We start from the raw sequence: 23,401 nt of genomic DNA, 5'->3' as shown, positions 1-23,401 counted from the left end.
GGAGGTTTAGAGTCGTTTGGATATTGGATAGGCTTTCCGTTAGAAACATATGTACATGTTTATGGTCCAGGTATTGCATCCTTTTTTAAAGACAGAAATAGTATGTTTTCATAGATAAACTAAAGATGACTGGTGTACGTGGGTTTTTTTTCAAAACAACACCCCCCTTCCCCATCTCTAGAAGCCAGACAAACACTCTAACCTGGAGACATTTATACGAAAAAAAAAATATTATAATTTGTTTTTGTTATATCAATTCTAATGTATTACCTGACTGTTCAGTTTCAACCATTTATTTAAAAAAATGTTGTTTACATACGATACTTTAGTAAATTTGGTTAGCCCATTTTTACTTTACTTTGCCATTAACAAGTCTACTGATTACTAAACAACTTTTTAAATCAAAAAACTTGTTTTGTAGTTTTGTTTCAAATAAATAATAAAAAAATGTTTAAGGACGTTGTTTACTCAGGGTTTGAGTTGTCAAAATCGGATTGTTATAAAATTCAATGACATGAGAAAAATTTCTTCTAAACACTAAAAATATTTATTAAATGAATGATTATTGAGAAAACATACGATATTTTTACTATATTATGGAATTAGGTTCAAATAAACTTTTACCAAAACAGAGGAAATTCTGACTAAAATTTTCAGATTTTGTGTTTCACTGCAATATTGTTGGTAGTACTGTAATATTCGATTTTATTTGTCAATGAACATAATTTTGCATATTTTTGATGGTTTTATCTCACTTTTTCGTTTAGATTTTTGAATAGCACACACTATAAAAAAAATATTGAAACATGCATAAAAACGATAAAAGACACCATATCATAAACTTTATTAAATGAAATACACCGATCTATTTTGCATCGATAAGCTCCGCCCACCTTAGTTACGTCATAGCGACGCTTCTGGGTCGGACATTCTGATGTAAACATGGCGGACGAAATAAACTTATCATCAATCCTCTCAGACATTTCTCTTGATTATTTCAGGATTTCATCAATTTTAAAGAGAGCTCATGCAAAACTGGGTATGTACTTTTATCGAAAGATTATGAGGTTTATTTAAAAAAAAAACCGTCGTAACATTTTCCAGATACATGTTTAAAAACATTCTTTTCAGAGTAAGCGGTACTTGTTCCCATTCAATTGGTATGCTTTACACTTTAATTCACTACAAAAATCTTGGCATGACTGAAGTTCCTTCAACACTTGCCTGCACTTGTATGCCACAGCAGTGGGATAAACCATGTGGGTCCAAAATCAGCCCAGAACTACTTTCTGTAATGGTGTTTTCTAAACCTAGACAGACCCCATGAAAAAAAGGCCTATCCACAGCATTATGTCAAAGATGAGGTACTGACAACATTATTGTAAGATTTTTATAATAAAGTCTTCTGTTATGTTATATTTGAATAATATAAATCAAAACTAGAATATGTGAACTGCATAAAAATTAATTAAGCATACCAGATATTGGTACTATGGAGGTGAAAAAGCTAAAGACAGATTCCGCAGTTGTGGGAACACCACTATCCTACCTCTGATTGGAGGTACAGCTGATTGAGACAACACTAGGTGGTGTACAGATGGGGTCAATGCTTCCAAATCAAGCATAAGACACAGAAATGTTTGCATGCATGTACCATATTGAAGAAAAACAAGAACATTTACTTTCAAAACTTTACTAAAGTATCTTGGAAATTTGTCAACATCGCAGCTATAAACCAATGAGCATTAATACAATTAAACATGCTCACAGGAATTTTTCTTTTCAATAATTTAAAACACTTTATTTGATTGATGGCACGTTCAATGTGTATTCTATGAGTAGCTATTTTTCTGGTGAGGTTTACATCGCTTTCACTAAATGGCCTAGCACTAGATGCAAGGGATGGAATATTCAACTGCAATTCTAAAAGTGCCAACTCTTTTTCAATTAGAAACCCTTTGTCAGCCATTAAGGCATCATTATTAGTCTGAATAACACTGACTTCGCTGTTTCAGTGATGAAGGTTTTTCAGTTTTTAGCTCGGTACAGTCAAGAGTAGCTAAACAGTTTGGAAAATCATATTTGTAAGATTCCGGCATGATTTTTGTGATTGATTTCGATGGGGCCAATAACTGCAGGAACCTAATCTCAAATGCATGTACTTCGCTACCCCATTAATTTCTATTCACACAGTTTGAACCTTAATATTGAATCTGAATGCTAAATCGTTCACATTTAAAGCATTTCTAAGTCTGCACAGGTACATAAACAACTGCGTTGACAAAGGAAACTTGTCAATATGTGTTGTTTTTCTTTTGTCTTCATAAATGTTTGGACTTTCATAACTTGGAAAAAGAAACACAAGAAGCATGAGAAATCTACTATAGCTTAATCCAGTGTAAAATCAAACAAGTTTATGATCTTTGACTTTGAAACTTCTTCAGCAGTGAAAATTGTATCTCTCTCTGTTTGGCAAGCAGCATCAGAAACTTTCCCTCTCTGTTTGATTTCCTGTCGCAACCTGTCATTTTCTTCCTCCAGTTTTCTAACTTGTGCAACCCATGAAAGCACATCCATAGATGAAAATACTGAAATAGTAAATTAAATAGTCAAATGTGGGGTAATATCTACCAAGAAAAAGTGAAAAAGATTTTTGATAAAAATGTATCAAAATTTAATTACAAATTAATACACAATATTTTATCTTGTAATAAATGTGTAAGTAAATGGAAAGAAAATTTTGAAAAAAACTGTCTGAACTGTAATGTAGAAGAAGACATTAAACATCTAATTTTTGATTGTTGTATATCTAACCCCATTTGGAAGAAAGTATCTGATATCTTAAATATAAATGTTACATGGAAAGTTATTGTTATTGGTTTTCCAGCATATTGCAACAAAAACACGTTTATCTTTAATAATGTTGTATCTTTTGTAGCTTATAAAATGTACAAATATAAAATGAAATGTAGAGTTTTGAACGACATTGTAACATATAATGGTTTATTATGTTTTTTGAAAAGTGCACTGACACAGTTTTATATGACAGTTAAATCAGCAAAAAGCATTATGTTTAATTTTGATATTCTTAATAGATTGAATGAAAAATTGTAATTATATTTCAAATTATGTTTGTCTAAAGGTGACCTGGCCTTTAGATTATTAAACTGGTAGGGGGAGTCTCTGGACACTTATACTGATTTCCCTTACACATATCTACCAGAAAAATACTTTGCTGTTACATGTTTTAGCTATATCTATGTACAAATCGAAATATTATGCTTATAGTTGAAAATTTACTTGTAATTGAATGCCATTGTGAAAAATATAACTCTAAAGGTGACCAGACCTTTAGATTATAAAACTGGTAGGGGGATTTTTTGGACACTAATACTGTTATCCCCCCTACGCATCTAACAGAGAAATATACTGTTACATAAACCTGCTAATTACTTATGTACAAATCTAAATATATGTTTGATATCTATATATTTTTCATGTAACAACCTGGTTATTTTTTTTCCTTCTATCTTTGCTGTATTAATGACATACTTAGCATGAAACATTTCATGTGCGGAAATTTACTTGTAAATGAATATTTTCCTCCTTTTTTTTCATGCAAAATTGTAATACAAAAAAATTTCAAAATGTATGTTGTACTAAGCCTCTGCGCAGGCCCGCTACCTTCTGTTTTGTTACATATATATGATTGAATAAATGTGTGAAAAAAAAAAAAAAATTAAATAGTTCATTAATAAATGCACTGCAATTAATATCAAAATAAATAAAATTATATGATCAGAAACAATACCGATAAAATTACATGCATACATAAATACATTACTTACAAGAGTTTGCATACCGTTAAGTATATAAATAAATATGTAGTTAACTTTATTCTCACAGTATGCTGTTATCAATAATTTTTGTAGTTACATGTACCATATATTAGCCTATGTACATATTAAAGATGTTACCGGTATTTATACTTATATTATCTGTTAATTTTCAGTTGAAAAACTACAAGTCTTTTCCGACCATTGTACATGGGGCTTGTGGAAATACTACATTTCCTCTAGACACTGATGTGCCATTTATCTATTCTAAATTTCAACATCTCAATGAAGCTTTTAACATGACAGAAGATGACACTGAGATTAACCGTGGATCAATCTGGAAATGCTTTGTGGTATGAGGTGAGGAAGAAACGTGTGACTGCTTCCCAGTTTGCAAGAATATGTACAAGGAAAAAAAATATCACTGACACTTTTGTTTCTAGCATATTTGAAAGAAAAAAAAATTTACAACTGAAGCAACTTCCTACCGCAAATGTAATGAAAACATAGCTAAACAGAAATATATGGAAAAATTCCACAATGTACATATTCATGACTGTGGATTAGTAGTAAATCCAAGATTTTCATTTCTTGCTGCCTCGCCTGATGGTAAAGTTTGTATAGAGGTACAGACTGGGGTATTGAAAATAAAATGACCCTTTTCAGCTAGAGATTTACTCATCGCAGAGGAAGTGAACTTACCAAAGTTTTGTCTTGAGATATTAGGAGACTCATATACATTGAAAAAGAATCATGATTGTTATTTCCAAATTCAGTGACAGTTAATGGTGACAGATGTTTCTTTCTGCATATTTGTTGTGTACACAAAGATTTATTTGTGGAAAAAATAACCAAAAATGGTGACTTAATTACAGAAATGTTTGATAAGCTTGCTAATTTTTACCTTCAAAACAGTCATAGAATATTGAACAATATTCCTGCTGCATAGTTAAAGTCATCAAATGTTACTGTACAGCTATGAAATGAATTATTTCACAAATGATAGTGTGTTACTGTGTTCAATTAATAACAAGGGCACCGCTAAGCGGAGCATCCCCTCGCGACATGAGTTATTGTGTGTAGGGATGCATTATTTAAGTATTGAATCCTTATTTTTTAAAAGATATAGTCTCATAACTGCAACGGTGCGTGCATACAAATTGAATAACGCGCGTTAGCGCGTTATGAAAATTTGTTTGCACACACCGTATTATACCTCAAAATTATTGTATTATCCTATGGGTAAGTTCAAATTAATGGAAGAGGCACAGTAACAGCCACAAGCGTGATCTTTAAATTTTCGCTTGTGACGTTGTATTTAGCAGCGTTAAACGTTTGTGACGTCACAATTAAAACTCGTGATTTAACCTATTAGTACCCTGTCTGTGTTATGGTGCTATATCTGCGGTAGCTTTACATGCAAAATATATGTGGAATGTAAATATTTAAGCATTGAATCATTTTTTTTTAAAGATATAGTCTCATAACTGCAGCGGTGTGTGCATACAAATCGAGTAACGCGCGCTAGCGCGTTATGAAAATTTGTATGCAAACACTGCTGCAGTTATGAGACTATATCTTTCAAAAAATAATGATTTAATGCTAATATTTACATTTTTTTAACTTCTTGCCTTGTCTGCAAATGTGATTTATACGTCAAAATTTCCGTTTTATCCTAAGGGTAAGTTCAAATTAATGGAAGAGCCACTGTAACAGCCACAAGCGTGAACTTTGAATCTCGCTTGTGACGTTGCATTTTACAGCGTTCAACGTTTGTGACGTCATAATAAAACTAGTCATTCTAACCTTTGAGTACCCTGTGTGTGTTACGGTCTTATAACTGCAGTGTCTTTTCACACACTTTACATACAAAAAAATATTTGGAATGTAAATATTTAGCAATTTATAGTTATTTTAATGAGAAGACCACATTTTACTAACCCTCCATTACTGCAAAAACTACATTTTCTTTACCTGTACTAGATCTAAATCCAAAAAATACCAAGTTGTTGATTTGAACTGCTTACTTTCACTTTGGTTTCAAAGAAGTGAAGCGGAAGATTGATAACTCTTACTCAGAAATTTCGATTGATAATTCGTATACAAAATTGATTATGCCATTGATTTAAAGAAATAATAATTTGTAATAGAATTAATGGTTTGGAAAGGCACATCCATTTTTTTTACAGAAGTTTGCAATCTATGATAAATATTTTTTAGTTTTGAACGAATTTTGTCATAATGTCCCCCCCCCCCTTCCTTTACAATGGTGTAATTTTATCTAAGTTTCTGCATAAAAATTTGACCAATTAATATGACATTGCATTTGTTTCAATTTTACAATGAGGCATATTTGTGCAAAGGTTGAGGAAATTCTATTGGAACGTTTTTTTATCAATTTACTAGAAAATTGAAATGGAGTGCACACACACACATACATACATACATACACACATACTCACATACGAACACACACACGCACGGTAGCGATGCTATATCCCCTTCGCAACAAGTTGCGCGAGGGGATAAAAAGGAACCAGCTAAATCACTGAAGCAGAATCTGGTTTTGACATATATACATACATTCTTTTTCTGGTTGGCATGAGGAATCTATGACAGGATTTGAAGTTGGTTGTGTTGTTAAACAGCATTCCATTGCTTGAGAATATGGTGAATCATCAGTACTGGTACTACTGACAAAATTATTTTGTCCCCCGCCGCCACGCGGAGCGGGGACATAGAAATGCCGGGCGTCCCTCAGGCCGTGTTTCCGTCCGTCACACTTTTTTGTAAGCGCTCTCATGCCTACAAATTTTGACGGATTTTCATTAAATTTATACCAAATGTTTATACCACGAATACTTTGGTCAAGTTCGAAAATCAGCATTGGTCGATACGTTTTGTTAGAGTTATGGAACTTTGACCACAATAATGACTCCGTTATATCCAAAAATTGACCTTGTAAGCGCTCTCATGCCTACAAATTTGAAGGATTTACATGAAATTTATACCAAATGTTTATACCACTAATAACCTTGGTCAAGTTCCTAAATCAACCTTGGTCGATACTTTTTTTGGAGTTATGGGACTTTGTCCACAATAATTACTTCATTACTATATCAAAAATTGACCTTGAAAGTGCTTTCATGCCTACAAATTTTAAGATATTCATAAAATTTATACCAAATGATTTATGCTCACACAAAGACGAGCTGGAGGGGGCATATTGTTTTACTCCTTTCCGTCTGTAATTCAGTACAAACGTGCGTCTGTTTGTCCATCTGTATTCTGTTATATCGCGCTCCGCCCCATCATCGAATATATTGCTAGTTTATTAACATCTGAAGACATGTGGGGGGTAAAAAAAATGTTCCTCCCAACCTCCCCCCCACATTTAATTCTGGAACAGCCCTGAATGTTTGAAACTATTGCAATTTCATATACAGTATACTAGTATACTGATTGACCGGCGGGGACCCAGGGATTCTATTCTTGTTTATATATAAAAATATTTGATAAAAACCTCTCATTATAAGACCGGTATAGAACATGAAGAATACAAAATGCAGATGTAGAGAAAGTTTTGCAATATATTATCTGACCAGAGACAAATATGTTCATCTTTAACCAAACACTTATCAGCTGCTTATTGAAATGTTTTATTTGATGCAAACCTGGTCTTGCTGTTTAAATCATCTGATTTTGACTGTTTAGACAAGTATATGATCTTTCGCCTTGCTCTGTGCAGTTCACCAGTCTGGGCATCACAAGGATAAGAGTATTCATCTGAAGGACCATCCAATGAAATGAAATGCTGAAACAGTGTAAAAAAAATAGTAATACAATCAGTATATTCTATGATATGTAATGCGCTCTGTCTCTGTCACAGCACAAAGCTAAAGGTATATCTTGAAAGCTTTAAAATTTTACTGCATTTGTTTTACAAGCATTCCGACATATAAACAAGTATAAAAGTGTTATAATCTATGGTGGCATAGATCTGCCACCACTTGTCAGATAATTATGTCGACTTGTCAGATCTTGATGTCGACTTGTCAGATATTATGATGACAAGTAAATGGCAGTTTGTGGCACTAACACGCTTTGGCAACAAAATTTTGAGGTTCTACTCAGTATTGTTATTTTCTGACAAGTCATCATAAAGATCTGACAAGTTGACATAAATATCTGACAAGTCGACATTATCATATAACAAGTCAACATAATTATCTGACAAGTGGTGGCAGATCTATGCCACCAAAATAATCTTAATTGTTTATGGGCATTTCGGTATTTTTGAAGTCGGAACAAAAACGACGCCATTTTCAAGCTGTACATACATGTAACGTTACTGGGTATAGTCAGTGTTCAACATGTTCAAAGGATATCGGATTAATGGATGACAGGTTATTCTATAATCTGAAAATAAAATGTACTTGTACTTACCTTAGAACACACATATGTATGCTTCGTAATTTTGTCAACGTTAAGCTGGACATGTGGTATTTGACAGCATGATATCCATTGTAAACATTTCTCCAAATCAGACTTTGGCTTCGGAAATGGGATGAATCTGCTATCCGATTTACATGTCCCATGCGAACAGTGCTTCACCATTATATTGAACTCAATCGAAAAATAACACCCAGTTTTACAGTTTCAATACGTAAACAATCGCCATCTTTATGTAGCGATGTCCGACCAATGTCCGACCTTATACGCCGCATCAGATGACGTGATCTGATTGGTCAAACCCGACAGACCCACAAATAAAATGGATCGGTGTATTGTTTTAAATTGATTACAAATTGACGGAGTTTAATAAGGGAGCATATTTTGTGAAGAAGGAAATGAACGATTTTCATAACTCACTAGTTATAGAGTACTGTTAATTTAGCTCTCTAATTTTCAGCGCAGACCAAACTTCTAGATAGTTTGTGTATAACGATTTATTCATGATGTTCTAAAAACATATTTAGACAATATTTTGATTTTCTTTCGATATATTTTGGGATATTTAGCTGATAGGTACTGTTCATTAACTCAGGGTTGAAAAAAGGATGATAGATACTGTTCTCACAAAAGAAAACCCAGTTTGCTGTCACATTGGCGGCTTTTCTCCTGTTTTATTAATACTTTCGGTGTTTAGAACAAATTTTACTCATAACATTGAACTTGATAACAATCCGATTTTGACAACTCGAACCCCGATTAAACTACAGTATTATATCGTTTAAGTTGTGTAATTAAAGATGATGTCATGGTTTTTATTAATCGAGTTCCTGTTCTCTCTGTCAATTCTATAATACACATTTTTACTTCACGAGCATGTAAAGTACGCATGTTTTCACTGTTAACATAATTCCCATCTGAAAATAGCATCAAATAGCTCGTGTTTTAGGATGTAACATATGCTTCAAAATATTACCGGCCTCTAAACTGAAGTCAATACGACACAATGGTAGCTTTAAACAGAAATTTATTTGGTTTCCAATATAATGTTGCTGTTATATTCCTAGTTTAAAAATCTTTTAAATATATCCAGTTTTAAAATCGTTAGCAGAGAGAGAGAGAGAGGGGGAGAGGGAGAGCGAGGAATGGTTGTTTACACATTATCAATATCATTATAAATTGACTTCACACTTTATTTCTTTCTGTTTTTAAGATAAATATCATATTAATATACTGATTTTATTTTTGAAACAAAAATATTGATATCCATAATTTGGCTGCCTTCCATAGTGTTGACATCAGTAGTAACGTACGGAATCATAAAAAAACTAAGAAAAAGACAGACTTTGCTGAAATGCACCTTCTAACTTGTCAAATTTCAATACACGGCTAAAATTAAAAGTCTAAGGCGATTTTCCATTGTTAAAGAGATGAAGGTACCCGGATGATATAGATGAAAAATTATAAATCTCCGTAAGAAATCCGTTTTCGTTTCTCTGAATTTTTTCGAACAAAACAAGAAAATGTATCAGTAAAGATAATTTGGAGATTCTCCATTTTCCTGTACATTGATTCATGTAGATTGAGAGTTGGTTTTAAAAAAGAAATTCTGGATTTCTTCTCGATATAGTAGATAAACGTTTGGACATAATATAATAAAAATTTAATGAACCCATACATAGGCAAACATATAAAGACAATATATAACATGTATTAACATTTTTTCTGGCAGTGCTATCATTTCTATGCAGATTTATATAGAAAACTATATGTGCAACTTGCAAGTTCAAATGATTTCAAAATGCTTGAAATATTTGTTTTATGGAAATCGGTAAAGAACGCGAGATGAATAGCAGTTATCACTATAATTGCTCTGATTGTGCTAGTTCTTGCAGTGGACCGTTATTTTAGTTTATTCTTTGATTAAAAAAAACAATTCCATAAAGGAGAAGAACGTACAATGCCTGTCTAATCCCCTGCGCTAATGATATTTAAATGACTTGTGTAAATCTCATATAAAAGAATCTTACATTTGAAAGTGTGGGTTTTTTTTTTTTAAATATTTACCTAATATTTCAATCCATTGGTCTTCATAGTCAATGGATGAAAACAAATTAAGTCTATGGCTTATGAATTGCTAGAAAAAATACAATTATCAATTATTTCCTATTAAACATATCTAATTTAATGAGTTATCCTCTCTCCTCATGCCTATTGGATATAAATTACAATTATTTAATTGGAAATGGCAGTTAAGAATAGAAAAAGTGAGGAGAAGGTATGTACGGAGGATTCTTTAATCGTGAGTGTTTTCTATCCTTGGAAGAGGAAAATATGTCAAACCCGGTCACATTTAATCAATTAAGGAGTTAGATTTATTGCATGTGATTAATCAACCAATCACTCAATAAAGCAATATAATTTAAGAATATCCCTGATCTAAAGTTGAGGTAGATATTTATACTTTTGTTTTGGAAGACTAAACATCCTTACTTGCGCGATTCAAAACTTTGAGATCTTCTTGAATGTCAGCATCAAAGAATAAAGTTTAAACAGATCAAATACACTGTGACTTAAAAATATTCAGGTCATAGATGTGAATAAGTACCGTAATTGTAGTTAATCATATGCGGTGGGTTGCATGTGTGTTAACAATAATGTAGTGAAATGCATGTCACTTGGAACTTCACTGACTTTCACGTGTGTTTCCATATGTGTGTAAAAATGTAGTGAGAGTCATGTGAATTTCCAACATCTTATTATTCAAAATAGCCAAAATTACAGTAGAGAACACCAATGAGGATGCTCAATCCAAACATATTGTGTAGTCACTGTCTCTAAAAACACAGTGCAAAGCAGTGTAGTTATATTCTGGTCAAAAGTCAGCTGTAGTGATTTGCTTTTGTTAACAAGTATATGTGTGTGTGTGTGTGTGTTTCGATGGCCGAATGATTAGCGCGTTGCGCTCACTGCTAGTAGAATGGGTTCCAGAGGTCGTGAGTTCAAACACCGGTCGGGGCGGAGGTGGAGCTCCAATGTGGTGAATTCTATCTATCAATTTATCTATCATCCATATATCTATCTATCCATCTATCTATCTATCCATATTCAATGAAATACTTTGAAATTTCATATTCTTATGATATACATATACATGTCAATATCGCATAACTGTAAAATGGTCATCGAATGATATAAATATTATTTTAAAAACCAAATTACAGAAAAGCCATACAAATTGTATGGAAAGTGTATAGGGAGCGAGCAGATCATTGTAAAATTTTATCGTTTCATATAAAATACTGAAGCGTAGTCATGCTTTGTCGTGCATTATACAAGCTGTATAGCTTGTGACAAGTATGAGAAAATTCAAAGTTGAAAAAAAATGACTAAAAAACATTATACACGTATCATACTTGAATGCAATATCTTATGACATCATACCATAAATACTTTAATATATCATGTATACTATAGCAAAGCATTAGGGAATTTAAAATTGGATCATATCATGTTGTATCGTTATGTCTAGCAATTTAAATTTGTTTCGCAATTGACAAAATATTATAATGCACATAATTATGTCATATGTTTCAAATATATTTAGAGTAAATGTATATACGTCATCATAATTAACTTTTTTATGGCTAACACTACTTGCAGTTTAAAAATCGACACACTTAAGTTGTTTTTCATATGTAATTACTCATAGAAAACTAATAAAAACCGATATTACATATTTGAAAAATCATATTGTATTTAAAAATATAAAGACATTTATATCAAAACAGTAATTGGATTTTTTCACTGTTTTCATCATGTTATAGAATTGATTAAATGTATATATTAACATAATGTTGGATTATTTGATTGTTACAAAATTATACGAATATATATCACATCAATTCATTATAGCATAAACTGTGTAGACTCTGCGCTGTTCTCTTGCAGATCAAATTGATATACTTTGCCGAAGTTTTGGTATGTAGATAATTAAATGATGTTACTGAAACAATTGACAACCTATGACATTTTGCCCTGCAAAAGCGCAGTGCCGCAGTTACCGTTAATGTTTTATTCATGTGTCATAGAAAAACATCATATGATAAATCTGATATCATAATTTCTATCGTGCAAAGATGAATAGGTTAGTATCAGAAGCCTTTATTTCAGCGTCGTCCTTGAAACTGGAAACCAGGTTTTCTACAATCTGATTAAAATAAGATCTTTGATCCGCTCTGACAAATTCGATGTCGCTACACAAAGATCTGAAGACATCCCATACAGGGTCACGTCAGAATGAACTTTCATGACCCAGGGTCAGCCAATGAAACTCTTTCATATTAACCAATCACTGTACGCTTTTCATTTCATGTTCGGTATAGCTTTAAAAATGGCGGACACAGATGAAGCATTGAAGAAATCGTTGTCAAGTTTTAGTATTGACTCTTTAAAGCCGGAACAGAGACAAATATTGGATATATTAGTCGAAAGGAAAGACTGTTTAGTTATATTGCCAACAGGATTTGGAAAATCGCTTCCTTTTCACGTATTCTTGCCGGTTATTCGCGAGATAAGAGCAGATTTTAACCAAAGTGTCATGTTAGTGTGCTGTCCTTTAGTTGCATTGATGCAGGACCAGGTGGCGAAGTTAGCAACAATAAAACGTGTTTCGGCAGCATACATAGGTATGGTATTTTTCTGAATTATTTCAATGACCCACTACTATTACAATGTAACAATAATATGTAAACGGTGTGACCGTTGGACCGAGCGCAGATATAACACAGTGCAGTTTGATTTTTGTAGATCAAAATTTATTTGAACGCACTCAGTAAGATCCGCCTGGTTGCCTACTCAAATCATTAGCTAAAGTTTAAGTAAACGTCGCGTGCTCAGTCTACATTATGACGTCATGTTTCAGACGTAAAACATACACGTTTTGTCTTCGGAAATAGCCGAAGAGAGTAACGTTATTCCGAACTTTTTTAAAATTTCTTCTTTCATTGTTTATCAATTTAATTCAAATAAATAACGCGGTAATAAAATCGAATACTTTATTCAGTATCTAAAAGTTCAGTTCTTGATGGTAATGTTTTTATTTTCCATCTGATAACTTTTAAAAAACAAAATGGCTGCCAATATGGCGGCGCCCAGGGCTGGAAGAAAATTTTTTTGGCCTTAGTACCCCTGATTCAACTTTCATTTTTCACTGATTTTCTTATATATACGTGTTACCATTAATCCTCGCTTCGCGAGGCGGGCTTCGCCCGCCTCTCGCTGCGCTCGGTATTAATGAGTAAACGTGTCTGAACTGTTCAAATAATAACACCCTCTCCTGGACTTCCCCTCGCCATACTTGAAGTCAACTGAAGATTAATTACATGTACCTTGTTTACAGGATCAAGTGTAGAAAGCGATGCCCGTATCCTGAATGGGGAAATAGATATCATATATGCATCCCCAGAACGAGTTATAAATGATGCTGGGTGGAGAGAGGGCATAACAAAGTTGAAAGTTTGTTCCATCGTTATAGACGAGTTCCACACCATTGCAACATGGTAATTATATTCCAGGCTTCCATAACTTTCTCTGAATAATGGTTTACAGAGATTAAAATTGATGCGGTCGTTAGAATGTTTATATTTGTAATGTTTTGTTGAGAATTGGTAACTGCTGTAAGCAACAGTTTCTTTTCAATCTGCTGAAATAAATGTCACACATAGGCATATTTCTCAATTGGCAGAGTTAATCAAAATAAGGTTTTTTTTCAATCTACTGAAATATTATAGCTAAAACACTGAACCAGTATTTTAAGTTTAGACTATAATACTGTGGAATCATTGTTGTTCGTGGAGGACCAATGTTGATGGCTTTCGTGGGTAATCCTAGCCCACGAATTTACATTCCCACAAACATATATACAAGCATTGTTTAATATTCATTAAAGTTGTCCCGATTACTACCAACTAAATAACGTCCCCATGAACCAGGACAATTTTGGCTGTCCATGAACATTGACCCCCACGAATAAAAATGATTCCACAGTAATTATAGAGTAAAACATCATGATCATGAGGTCCTTTATTTTTCAGGGGTGAAGACATAAGTGGACTAAATAAACAAGCTTTCAGAAAGTGGTTTGCTTCTGTTGGAGAACTGCGTTCTTTATTTCCACAAGCCAATGTTGTGGCATTGAGTGCAACCTGCACACAAAAAATTAAGAAACGAGTAATGAAGCAGTTGTGTTTTGGACCAAACACTGTGGAAATTTTCAAGTCTCCAAACAAAGCCAACATTAAACTTTCAGTGTGTAAAGTTTCAAATGAACTGGAAATTGCAATGTCATGGCTTGTAGATGGTTTGAAACAATTGGCTGGTGATTTTCCAAAAACCCTGTTGTGTTGTTACAGTATTAATGATGTGTCAAAACTTTACTCTTATTTTTCTAAAGAGCTGGATGAGGAGACATTTGGCTCCTTAATTGATATGTTTCATTCAGAAACTCCCCCATCCAAAAAGGAAGAAATAGTTAAGTTTTTGGGAGATAAAACAAACAGTAGTAAAAAAAGATTAGTTATATGTACAAATGCATTGGGAATGGGTATTGATGTGTCAAATTGTTGTTCTGTTATTTTGTTTGGAATGCCTGACAATATTGTAGATTTAGTTCAAGAAATAGGTAGAATAGGAAGAAATGGTGAACAGTCAATAGCAATGATACTGTTTAATTCCTATCATCTGCGGCGTTTAAATAAAGATATGAAAGAGATTCTTTGTTCAAGTGACTGCAGAAGATTGAATATTATGAGGCATTTTTTGATGGACTCGGATTTAAAAGAACTAAAAAAAGACACAGGAGTACATACTTGTTGTGATATTTGCCAAAATGGTTGTAAATGTGACAATTGTGAACTACTTCTTTTAGAGAGACTTTTAGAGAATGAAGTTCTAACTGACACGGACAGTACTTGTAGTGATAATTCAGAAAATACAGAGGACTGTTGGGAAAGTACATTTGCCTCACAATTGAACTTTAACCTTGAAATCTGATAAGAACAGTTGCTATTGTGATATGTTATGAAGCATTAGAAATATTAAATCCAACTCGATGTACGATACAAACATTTGTTCTTTTTTTATAGTTCAACATAAAATTACAGGTACCATAATAAGTGCAGATATGGCATTCTTTGTAGGAATGCGAACTATAGCTGTAAAAATTCTTATGTGACATACAGAATAAATTTGTTGACTTGAAAATATTTGTTACAAAATATATCTTAATTACAAAAATGCATGCAGATGTTTTGAATATGCATATTTTAAATTCAGTTGCCTGTCTGCTCACCCTCAATTTTCACTACTTCAATAATTTTCCATTGGACATGTTTTGGTAAAATAGCATCAACAATAGTAGGAACTGAGAATACAACAACAAATCCTGCAATCCTAGGACTTAATTATCTAACATATTTTGATACAATAACATCTGTACTACACAATTTTAAAAAAATTGCCATGCACAAAATCCTGCAATCCTAGGACTTACTGGTAATCATTTAACATATTTTGATACACATATGTACTACAAAATTTTAAAAAAAATGCCATGCACATAAGGCAGGATGTACACAAACTTGCTTGTAGTTCTTGACAACTGATTCTTAGAACATCATACAAAGTTTTATAACATACATGTACATAAACATACGTGTGCAAGTACCAAGCTGGTACATGTACATGTATAATCTAACATAAACAAAGTCCAGATTTAATATTGCATATTCCTAAGTCGACAATATGGCAGATTTGGTTTATGTCGATGAATCATTATAGGAAGTTTTGTAAAACAGTTCACATATGGATTCCGTTTTTGACAGCGAAATGTTCTGTTAGGGTCATACACGAGAATATCATTCTGCATTAGATCCTGTAGAACTTTTTGGACATCACTTTGATATGAAGGTAGATGATGGAAACCTTTCTTCTGACGTACACTTGCAATTTCATCGAAATGTTTAACAAAATTTACCAAGTGCGGATATTCCTTGGAATGAAGAATGATGCTCTCCTTTGTCTGATTTCCAGTGCATGCCACTTTACTGTCACGGTTAACCATTTCAAGGTATTCATCGAGTGCTATGTTGTTATTTTGTCCACCTTGAAGATTGACGAATCTGTTTGCAACAAGTCTTTGCCTAAGATCTTCAGGAAGTATCCCAGTACATGAAGTTAAGGCTGTCAGATGAATAGAGCCTATTAGGTATTTCACTTTGTTTGTCTTGTTGTAAAGAGGCAATTCGTATTTAGCTGACCTAACTGACCGCTCCCCATCCCCCATGTCGACTGCTGTGTCCAAGTTTTTGTGAATAATTAAAAGTTTAAATAACATGACAACATAATCTTGAAGCTCATCTCTGCTCTTCTTTTTGGTTTTGGGCTTCTTTGGAGGAATTTGAACATCATGCTTCTTTTGCTCATGTGCTTGAAGAGAACCCACGCAGGCATATGTTGCTTCGCAAAAGTGACATTTCAAACGTTCATTTTCAAGTGCATCAGACAACCAGTAGTTCTCCGAGTGTTGTGGATCATCTAACACTTCCCTCAATTCTTTACAAATGTCTTCTTCATTTTCAAAAAACCATGTCTGTAAGATTTCACTTGCCACCAAGTTCAACCATTCCACTTTATCCTTCTTTGATAGTTCCTGGAATCCCTCTGGAAATGGGATGTTCGAATCAGCTTCTGTCAGGTGGAAATGATGAAGGAGAAGCAACTGACAAATGGCATCAAATACAGTGTAGAAAAGGAGCTTGTAAAGGCGATATGCATTCTTCACTTCACCTTTCACACCTCTATGGTTCAACAGATTTCTGTAGAAATAAAGAGTCCCAGGATCTTGTCCACTCTCTGTGCTGAAAGTCAGCTTGGCTATTGCCTATAACATAATCATGATTAAATAATAATATAAAACTAGTCAACTTGATACATATACCATAAGGGATAAAGAGAAAACTCAAAAGATGTTAAGAAAGAGAAATGCTCTATAATAACTTTTTGAATCTTTTTCATTCGGCAAATAAGTCTCACAAATTATCTTGAAACAAAGACAAACAAAACGTTAAGAATTATTAAAAAAAATTTAGATAGGTACCTCTAAGAAATTCATCAGCCTATGAAAATCTTCTATTTTGGAAATAAACCCTTCTAATTTTTCTCTTGCTGTTACTGCATTCTTCATAGCTTTTTGAGCTGATTGAACTCTCTCGTCTGTTAATCTGTCCCCTAAAATATCAATGTTTTCTACAATCAGCACTTACCTTAAATTGAATATCAAAACTTTAAATAATATTCTGGCAAAAAAATCATTATTTTGGAATTTGGATAATTAAATTAACATCTACAAATATTACACATTTCTTATGTTATAAAATTACAAGTATAGCCTAAAGACAAAATAATATTTACCTCCAAAAAACACAGGCTCAACAATGTTTCCATTCTTGAATGGTATGAAGTCATTGGAAAGTTTCTTCAAAAGAGCAATGAGTTCTTGGGTCTTGTTTTCATTACAGTCAAACAGTCCAAGAGGGTACTGAAAATATAATTTAGAAACTATTCTTTAACCAGTCATTGTTCATTATTACCGTAATTGAAATGCTAGATATCTTATTGAATCTAACAGTCACGTTTATTGACAATAGTATATAATAAATGTGTAATAATTACTTGGAATGTTTTTAGCCCAGAGAAATGACTGTAAGGGTGATCCAAATGCTTTGGATAAATAGAGCTGTACACCCTTTGAAGTTGAGGATTGTGCTCAATAATGGAAGTTGCAAATATGAACACTAATTCTCTCATCAATTGTTTTTGCTCAGCAACAGACGGTATAAATTCACAGATTTGTTTGGCATCTCTTTCCTCTATTCTGTGGAGATCCGATAAGGGTGGAACTCTATCTTGAACCGCAATGACGTTGAAGAGATGCAGTGACAGTGTTCCTCGTTCTGAAGTCCTGTAAGATGGCAAAATGTTCTTGTCCCAATTGTCCCCGACTAATTGATATTTCACATTTCCACTATCAGCCCAGGAATCCCTCATTTCTTTCACTTTCAAATCTACTAGTTCCTTCCAAGTTTCTAATTTTCTATGAATGGTCTTCGGATGTACACATAATCCAATATTTGACAGTCGTTCAATATCCTACAAAACAATACAAACATGCATCAAAATAATTCCATACCGTATTTTACAAGACTTACACCATTGGTCCCCTATTGTATAGCCCCCCCCCCCCCCCCCCCCAATCCCCCCGAAGGCAGGTTGTACAAAGTTTGGTTGGTTGAGAAGTTAACATAAGGTAATAAGCAATAGGAAAGGTTTTTTTTTTAGCCTTTGACTCTTGCAAGCAAAAATTAATTGCTTGTACCTGTATTTGTTTTGCTACTGAATTATGTACATAGGCAATATATAACATTGTTAATAATCATACCCTTTGAATACATCCACCATGAGTTAACACAAAGGCAATCATGTACTGGAAAAGGGACATTTCTTGGTTTCTCCCATGCAATGCAATGGCAGCAGATACCATAACATGGATGACTGATTTGCTATCACTGGAGAGCTCCTGGTCACTTACTACAGCTGATAGTAATGAAAGAATTGTAGGGCATCTTCTTTGGAGTTCTTCCTTCATTTGCTGCCACTTAAATTCAAAAAAATCTTTAAAGTCCTTACTCTGGAGAATGGACCCCGACCCCCTCTTACAAAGAGCAACTGCCTCTTTCTTGATCATTTTCGCTGCCCCATTTGTAACCTCCTCAGGGTGAGATGAGCAAAGGTTGTTAACAATGGTCCTTTCAACATTGTTTCCTCCCACTATTGTTCGGCAAATGCTTCTGTGAACTTCCGAAGTAATCAGGGCTGTTTTCTTTCCACTTGGGTAATGCACATATACCTTTAATAAGAGTAAGTATATTAAAAAATTAGCTGATTTGCATGATAATCACATTGAAGGGCTAATATTTAAAATGTACTTTGAATAATTTGATATAAGCTTAACATGACTAGCAAAAAGACAGTTTTTCAGTATTCTCAGTAATCATTCAATGGGTACACATAAATTCAATTCACACTCACTACACCTGATTTCACAATGTATATGCATAAAGTGCAATTTGTGTTTATGGTGCAATTTCATGTACAGTTGATTATTACTTTTTTACACTGCCATGGTATATTTACTGTTCAACTTTTTATAATTTTATAGAAGTCAAGCATTATTTTCAATGTAAATATATCCATACATGTAAGATAGGTAAGGCATTATAGGGCTAAATAAAAATATTGCATATAATGATAATGATAAATTTTCCATTTACAAGTCGTGCTTAGCTTCATTATAATTATTAAGTATTTCATTTATTTATACGAGTTTTACATGTACAGCAGTTATGAATAGAAATCCTTTCCTTCATAGTTATGCAAATATTTGTCAATATTTGACAAATTAAAGAGCATCTTGAGGCATATTCTAGAGTGTTGATATCTGTCAACAAAATAAAGAACAAAATTAAGAACAAACTTATGACATACATAAGTACATTAAGTAATATAGACAAACAAACAAATAAACAAACAAACAAAAAGGAAAGCAGTCAAACTTTTAACAATATGAATGGGATTACTGATCACTTCTTCTTTGATCTATTTTGTATATATTGCAAAAATTTCAATATATACTAGCAGTAATCTATGAGCATGATCTACTATATTGTTTTCAAGTTTTCATTCAAATTAGAAGATGATCATTGATCCGTACTGAAAATAATGACAAAATAAGGCATAGCTGTGCCTACGAAACATGCAGAATGGAAAACATGATATGTCACATTCATGTTCATATATAACAAATATTAATTACATTGGCGTCGGAACCGGGGGGGGGGGTGCAAAAGTAGGCATAACCATAACCATAATCCTTTTTGTTTGCTTTTCAAGATTTCTGATGAGTCTATAAAGCCCCCCCCCCCTTTCAATTTGCTTCCGACGCCACTGAATTCAGAGTTGAACTTGTCAGTATAATCAACTGACAATAAATTTTCATCAAAAAAAAAATTGACCAACATATAAAATTAGTAAATATCTAAACCTAAACTTAATCATGAACACTATACCTCAACTTCTCCATTTTTATAAACAGTGTCATGTTTATCAGCTTTATTCATCAAAAAAAAAATTGACCAACATATAAAATTAGTAAATATCTAAACCTAAACTTAATCATGAACACTATACCTCAACTTCTCCATTTTTATAAACAGTGTCATGTTTATCAGCTTTATTCTCCTAAAATTTATGACAAATACTCAATTCATTAAAATTCTGACACATGATTTGGTCTTCAATTAAAAAACACATTCACATTGGAAGGCAGTAGAAATAAACCTATGCAATGCTGATTATCCCAAATTGATCATGTTTCAGTTACATAAAAATAACATATTCTAGATTTTTTAAAATTATTCATAGGACATTCTTATAAACTTTAATACTGACATTTGATCTGGATTTCATTTGAAATTTGATCTGGTTTAAAACAGAAAAAGACATCAGACAAAATGCAAAAACTGGACTTAAAAAGTTGATTTTTTTGGACCCATATCCAATAATAAACTAAAACAATATCACACATTCTTTACTAAATGACAAATGTGTACCTTTTTGCTAAAGTCACCCCCAAGAGAACGACGTGCTTTGCTTGTAATTACAGAGCTGGAGCTTGTATCCACCATCTGAGGAGCAGGCTGAATTGGAACAAGCTTGACAGGCGTTACCCGTCTGATGGGCACTAAGAGCAGATCATCTGTTTGATTGGTTCGGACCCTCTTTACCTGAACATTTTCCTTCAATGGACTCCTCATCTCTCTCTTTTCCATAAAAAATTTAGATGGGGAAGGCACGCAGACACTTAACCTACAACAATTGATGTTGTGAAGCTTTAGGTGGTTTTATATTTTACTAATTAATTGAAAGTTAACAAACATTATACATGTATAAATAAGTATATCAAATCATTACATGTGGATCAGGATGACCATAACTACATAGGATATTAGTTAAGCCCCTTTATTTTAAACACCCTGCTTTACAAACTAATTTCTTAAAAAAATAGCCAATAAAGACAATCATGTAATAATTAGGTGGATTAATTATGATGTTAACAAACATTAATTACAATGGGCTATTATTACACAATTAAACCCTGTTCAACATGACATTATTGCTTGTCAGTTATCTTTTACAAAAGGAACATAATTTCATGAGAGATTATCGTTGTAATCTGGCGATTTTTTTTTTAAACATAACAGTGTTAAAATCAAAATAATTCTACTAAATTGCCGTTTTAAAAGTCCATGATCAGCTAAATGTTATACAGTGGATTGACAAACCTTTGCATCGTAACTTGGACAGACGCCTTGAAAGAGTCTCGGAGCGTCGCTGCTTCCTTCTCAATTTTAAGGACCTTTTCAATGTTTCTGAAGCACTTTTGGCACACACCGGTATCACTAGTGAATATGACGTCGTTTGTAATGTTACACACATCCTTCACGATTTTCAGTCGTTCTACGGAAAGGCGAAGCTTCTTGTCTAAATACTTTTTGATAGTGGTGTTGCCATCACTATGAACTAACTTCTGTATAAATGAAAAGCCGCATACAAGACAGGAATTCCCTAGCGGGTACACTTTTTTAGGGGTACTGCCAATGTCTTGTTTATTCGTGGGCGCCGCCATTTTTTTCTTTCGGAAGTAAATTTTAAGCTTTATCGTTCGGAGACCCTCGAGACTTATCAAATTGGCGTAGCCTCTAACGACTTTGCCAGCGTAGATTTCATTGGTTAATACAAAGTTCATTCTGACGTGACCCTGTATGGGATGTCTTCAGATCTTTGTGTAGCGACATCGAATTTGTCAGAGCGGATCAAAGATCTTATTTTAATCAGATTGGGTTTTCTACAGGAAGATTCATTGTAATATACAGTATAAGATAGTTAGTTCTTAGAAACCAAATGTATTTTTTTAATTCAACTTAAAACCTGCATTGAAATACTCTCAACATTCTAAATTCTTCTACCATCAATGTCATCAAGATTATCAAGATCAAGCTTTGTTTTTGAAGAAATTACTATATAAGAGATCAATATTTACATTTACATTAATATTGTAAGTTTGGTTAGTCCTAAGGTATCTATTACAGCTGAACACCGCTAGTATATAGGCACCGTCCGCCGCATTTCTCTTTCATCAATGCTATGACAAGAACCTCTATATAAGACTTTCTAGCAGTTTAAAGTACACTGTATCTCTTACCTCGACGTGGATCTCGGTCAAGAGATTGAATTATATCATTTTAAGCATTTATTCCAAGACAAGAGAATACTTACATCAAATATACAAATCAATGCATGTTTTAAAAACTAGAATATGCACACAAAATAAACAACTAATAGACTAATTGTTCTTGAACAATTAGAGGTCTATCCATACTATTATATTGTGTTAAAAATAGTTTTATTTCAATAGAATGAAAAAAAAATTCTGGAGTCCTTCATAAGAAGGATCAAAAGAATAAGTATTCAAATTTTCGTTCGACCTTGAACTTTGACTTTTATATCATTTTGACTGGTCAAGGTCAGCTTTTCTATTGGAAGTGGTCCGATGTCCATATGATGCAAGATTTAAATGTTGTAAGTGCTTTAAAAAAAATATAGAAACTTTCAGGGGGGGGGTAGCTGCTTTAAGAAACATTTTATCATTTTGGTATGAAAAATGGAAAAAATCCATGTCAACTAAAAACAGGTTTTACGCCTCTATTTCTAACGGTTTAGGAGGAGAAGCAATAACAAGGATTTTGGACAAAAAGGGTTATAACTTTACAACACTATGAAAGTGTGGGATGAAGGGCAATATTTTAAAATGTCTTATGGTTTCCCACTACATCCATTAAAAATGTTTTATATACCCCCTTAAAGATAAGAAATTTAAAATTCATTGATACAAAGACTGTGAAATGACATTGACCTTGACGTCATTTTGTTTGGCT

The 23,401-nt window shown here is 33.1% G+C and overlaps 2 protein-coding genes, 1 long non-coding RNA gene and 1 pseudogene across 3 annotated transcripts; 2 read left to right on the top strand and 2 right to left on the bottom strand.

Annotated features, from left to right (window-relative positions):
• The first annotated feature begins 1,103 nt into the window (after positions 1 to 1,103).
• Positions 1,104 to 4,823, top strand: LOC128170620 (uncharacterized; annotated as a pseudogene).
• Positions 1,724 to 9,971, bottom strand: LOC128170657 (uncharacterized). The gene is made up of 3 exons (XR_008241873.1): positions 7,511 to 9,971; positions 6,420 to 6,641; positions 1,724 to 2,588 (listed from the first exon to the last, which is right to left on the bottom strand). It is a non-coding gene; the product is annotated as an uncharacterized LOC128170657 (long non-coding RNA).
• Positions 9,972 to 12,503: 2,532 nt separating this feature from the next.
• LOC128170616 (bifunctional 3'-5' exonuclease/ATP-dependent helicase WRN-like) lies at positions 12,504 to 15,357 on the top strand. Its single transcript, XM_052836394.1, has 3 exons — positions 12,504 to 12,976; positions 13,690 to 13,849; positions 14,384 to 15,357. The coding sequence occupies exons 1-3, from the start codon at positions 12,598 to 12,600 to the stop codon at positions 15,339 to 15,341; spliced, it is 1,497 nt and encodes a 498-aa protein (XP_052692354.1). The 5' UTR covers positions 12,504 to 12,597; the 3' UTR covers positions 15,342 to 15,357.
• A 54-nt stretch (positions 15,358 to 15,411) lies between these two features.
• On the bottom strand, positions 15,412 to 22,213 carry LOC128170650 (uncharacterized). The gene is made up of 7 exons (XM_052836422.1): positions 21,749 to 22,213; positions 21,017 to 21,272; positions 18,787 to 19,254; positions 18,021 to 18,497; positions 17,760 to 17,886; positions 17,446 to 17,576; positions 15,412 to 17,229 (listed from the first exon to the last, which is right to left on the bottom strand). Exons 1-7 carry the CDS (start codon positions 22,210 to 22,212, stop codon positions 16,063 to 16,065), a joined length of 3,090 nt encoding a protein of 1,029 aa, XP_052692382.1. The 5' UTR covers position 22,213; the 3' UTR covers positions 15,412 to 16,062.
• Between the last annotated feature and the right edge of the window lie 1,188 nt (positions 22,214 to 23,401).

The sequence above is a fragment of the Crassostrea angulata genome, chromosome 2, assembly GCF_025612915.1.
Source record: "Crassostrea angulata isolate pt1a10 chromosome 2, ASM2561291v2, whole genome shotgun sequence".
Classification (NCBI taxonomy): Eukaryota; Metazoa; Mollusca; class Bivalvia; order Ostreida; family Ostreidae; genus Magallana; species Magallana angulata.
The sequence above is the reverse complement of the archived record's forward strand: the minus strand, read 5'-3'. Positions and strand labels throughout refer to the sequence as shown.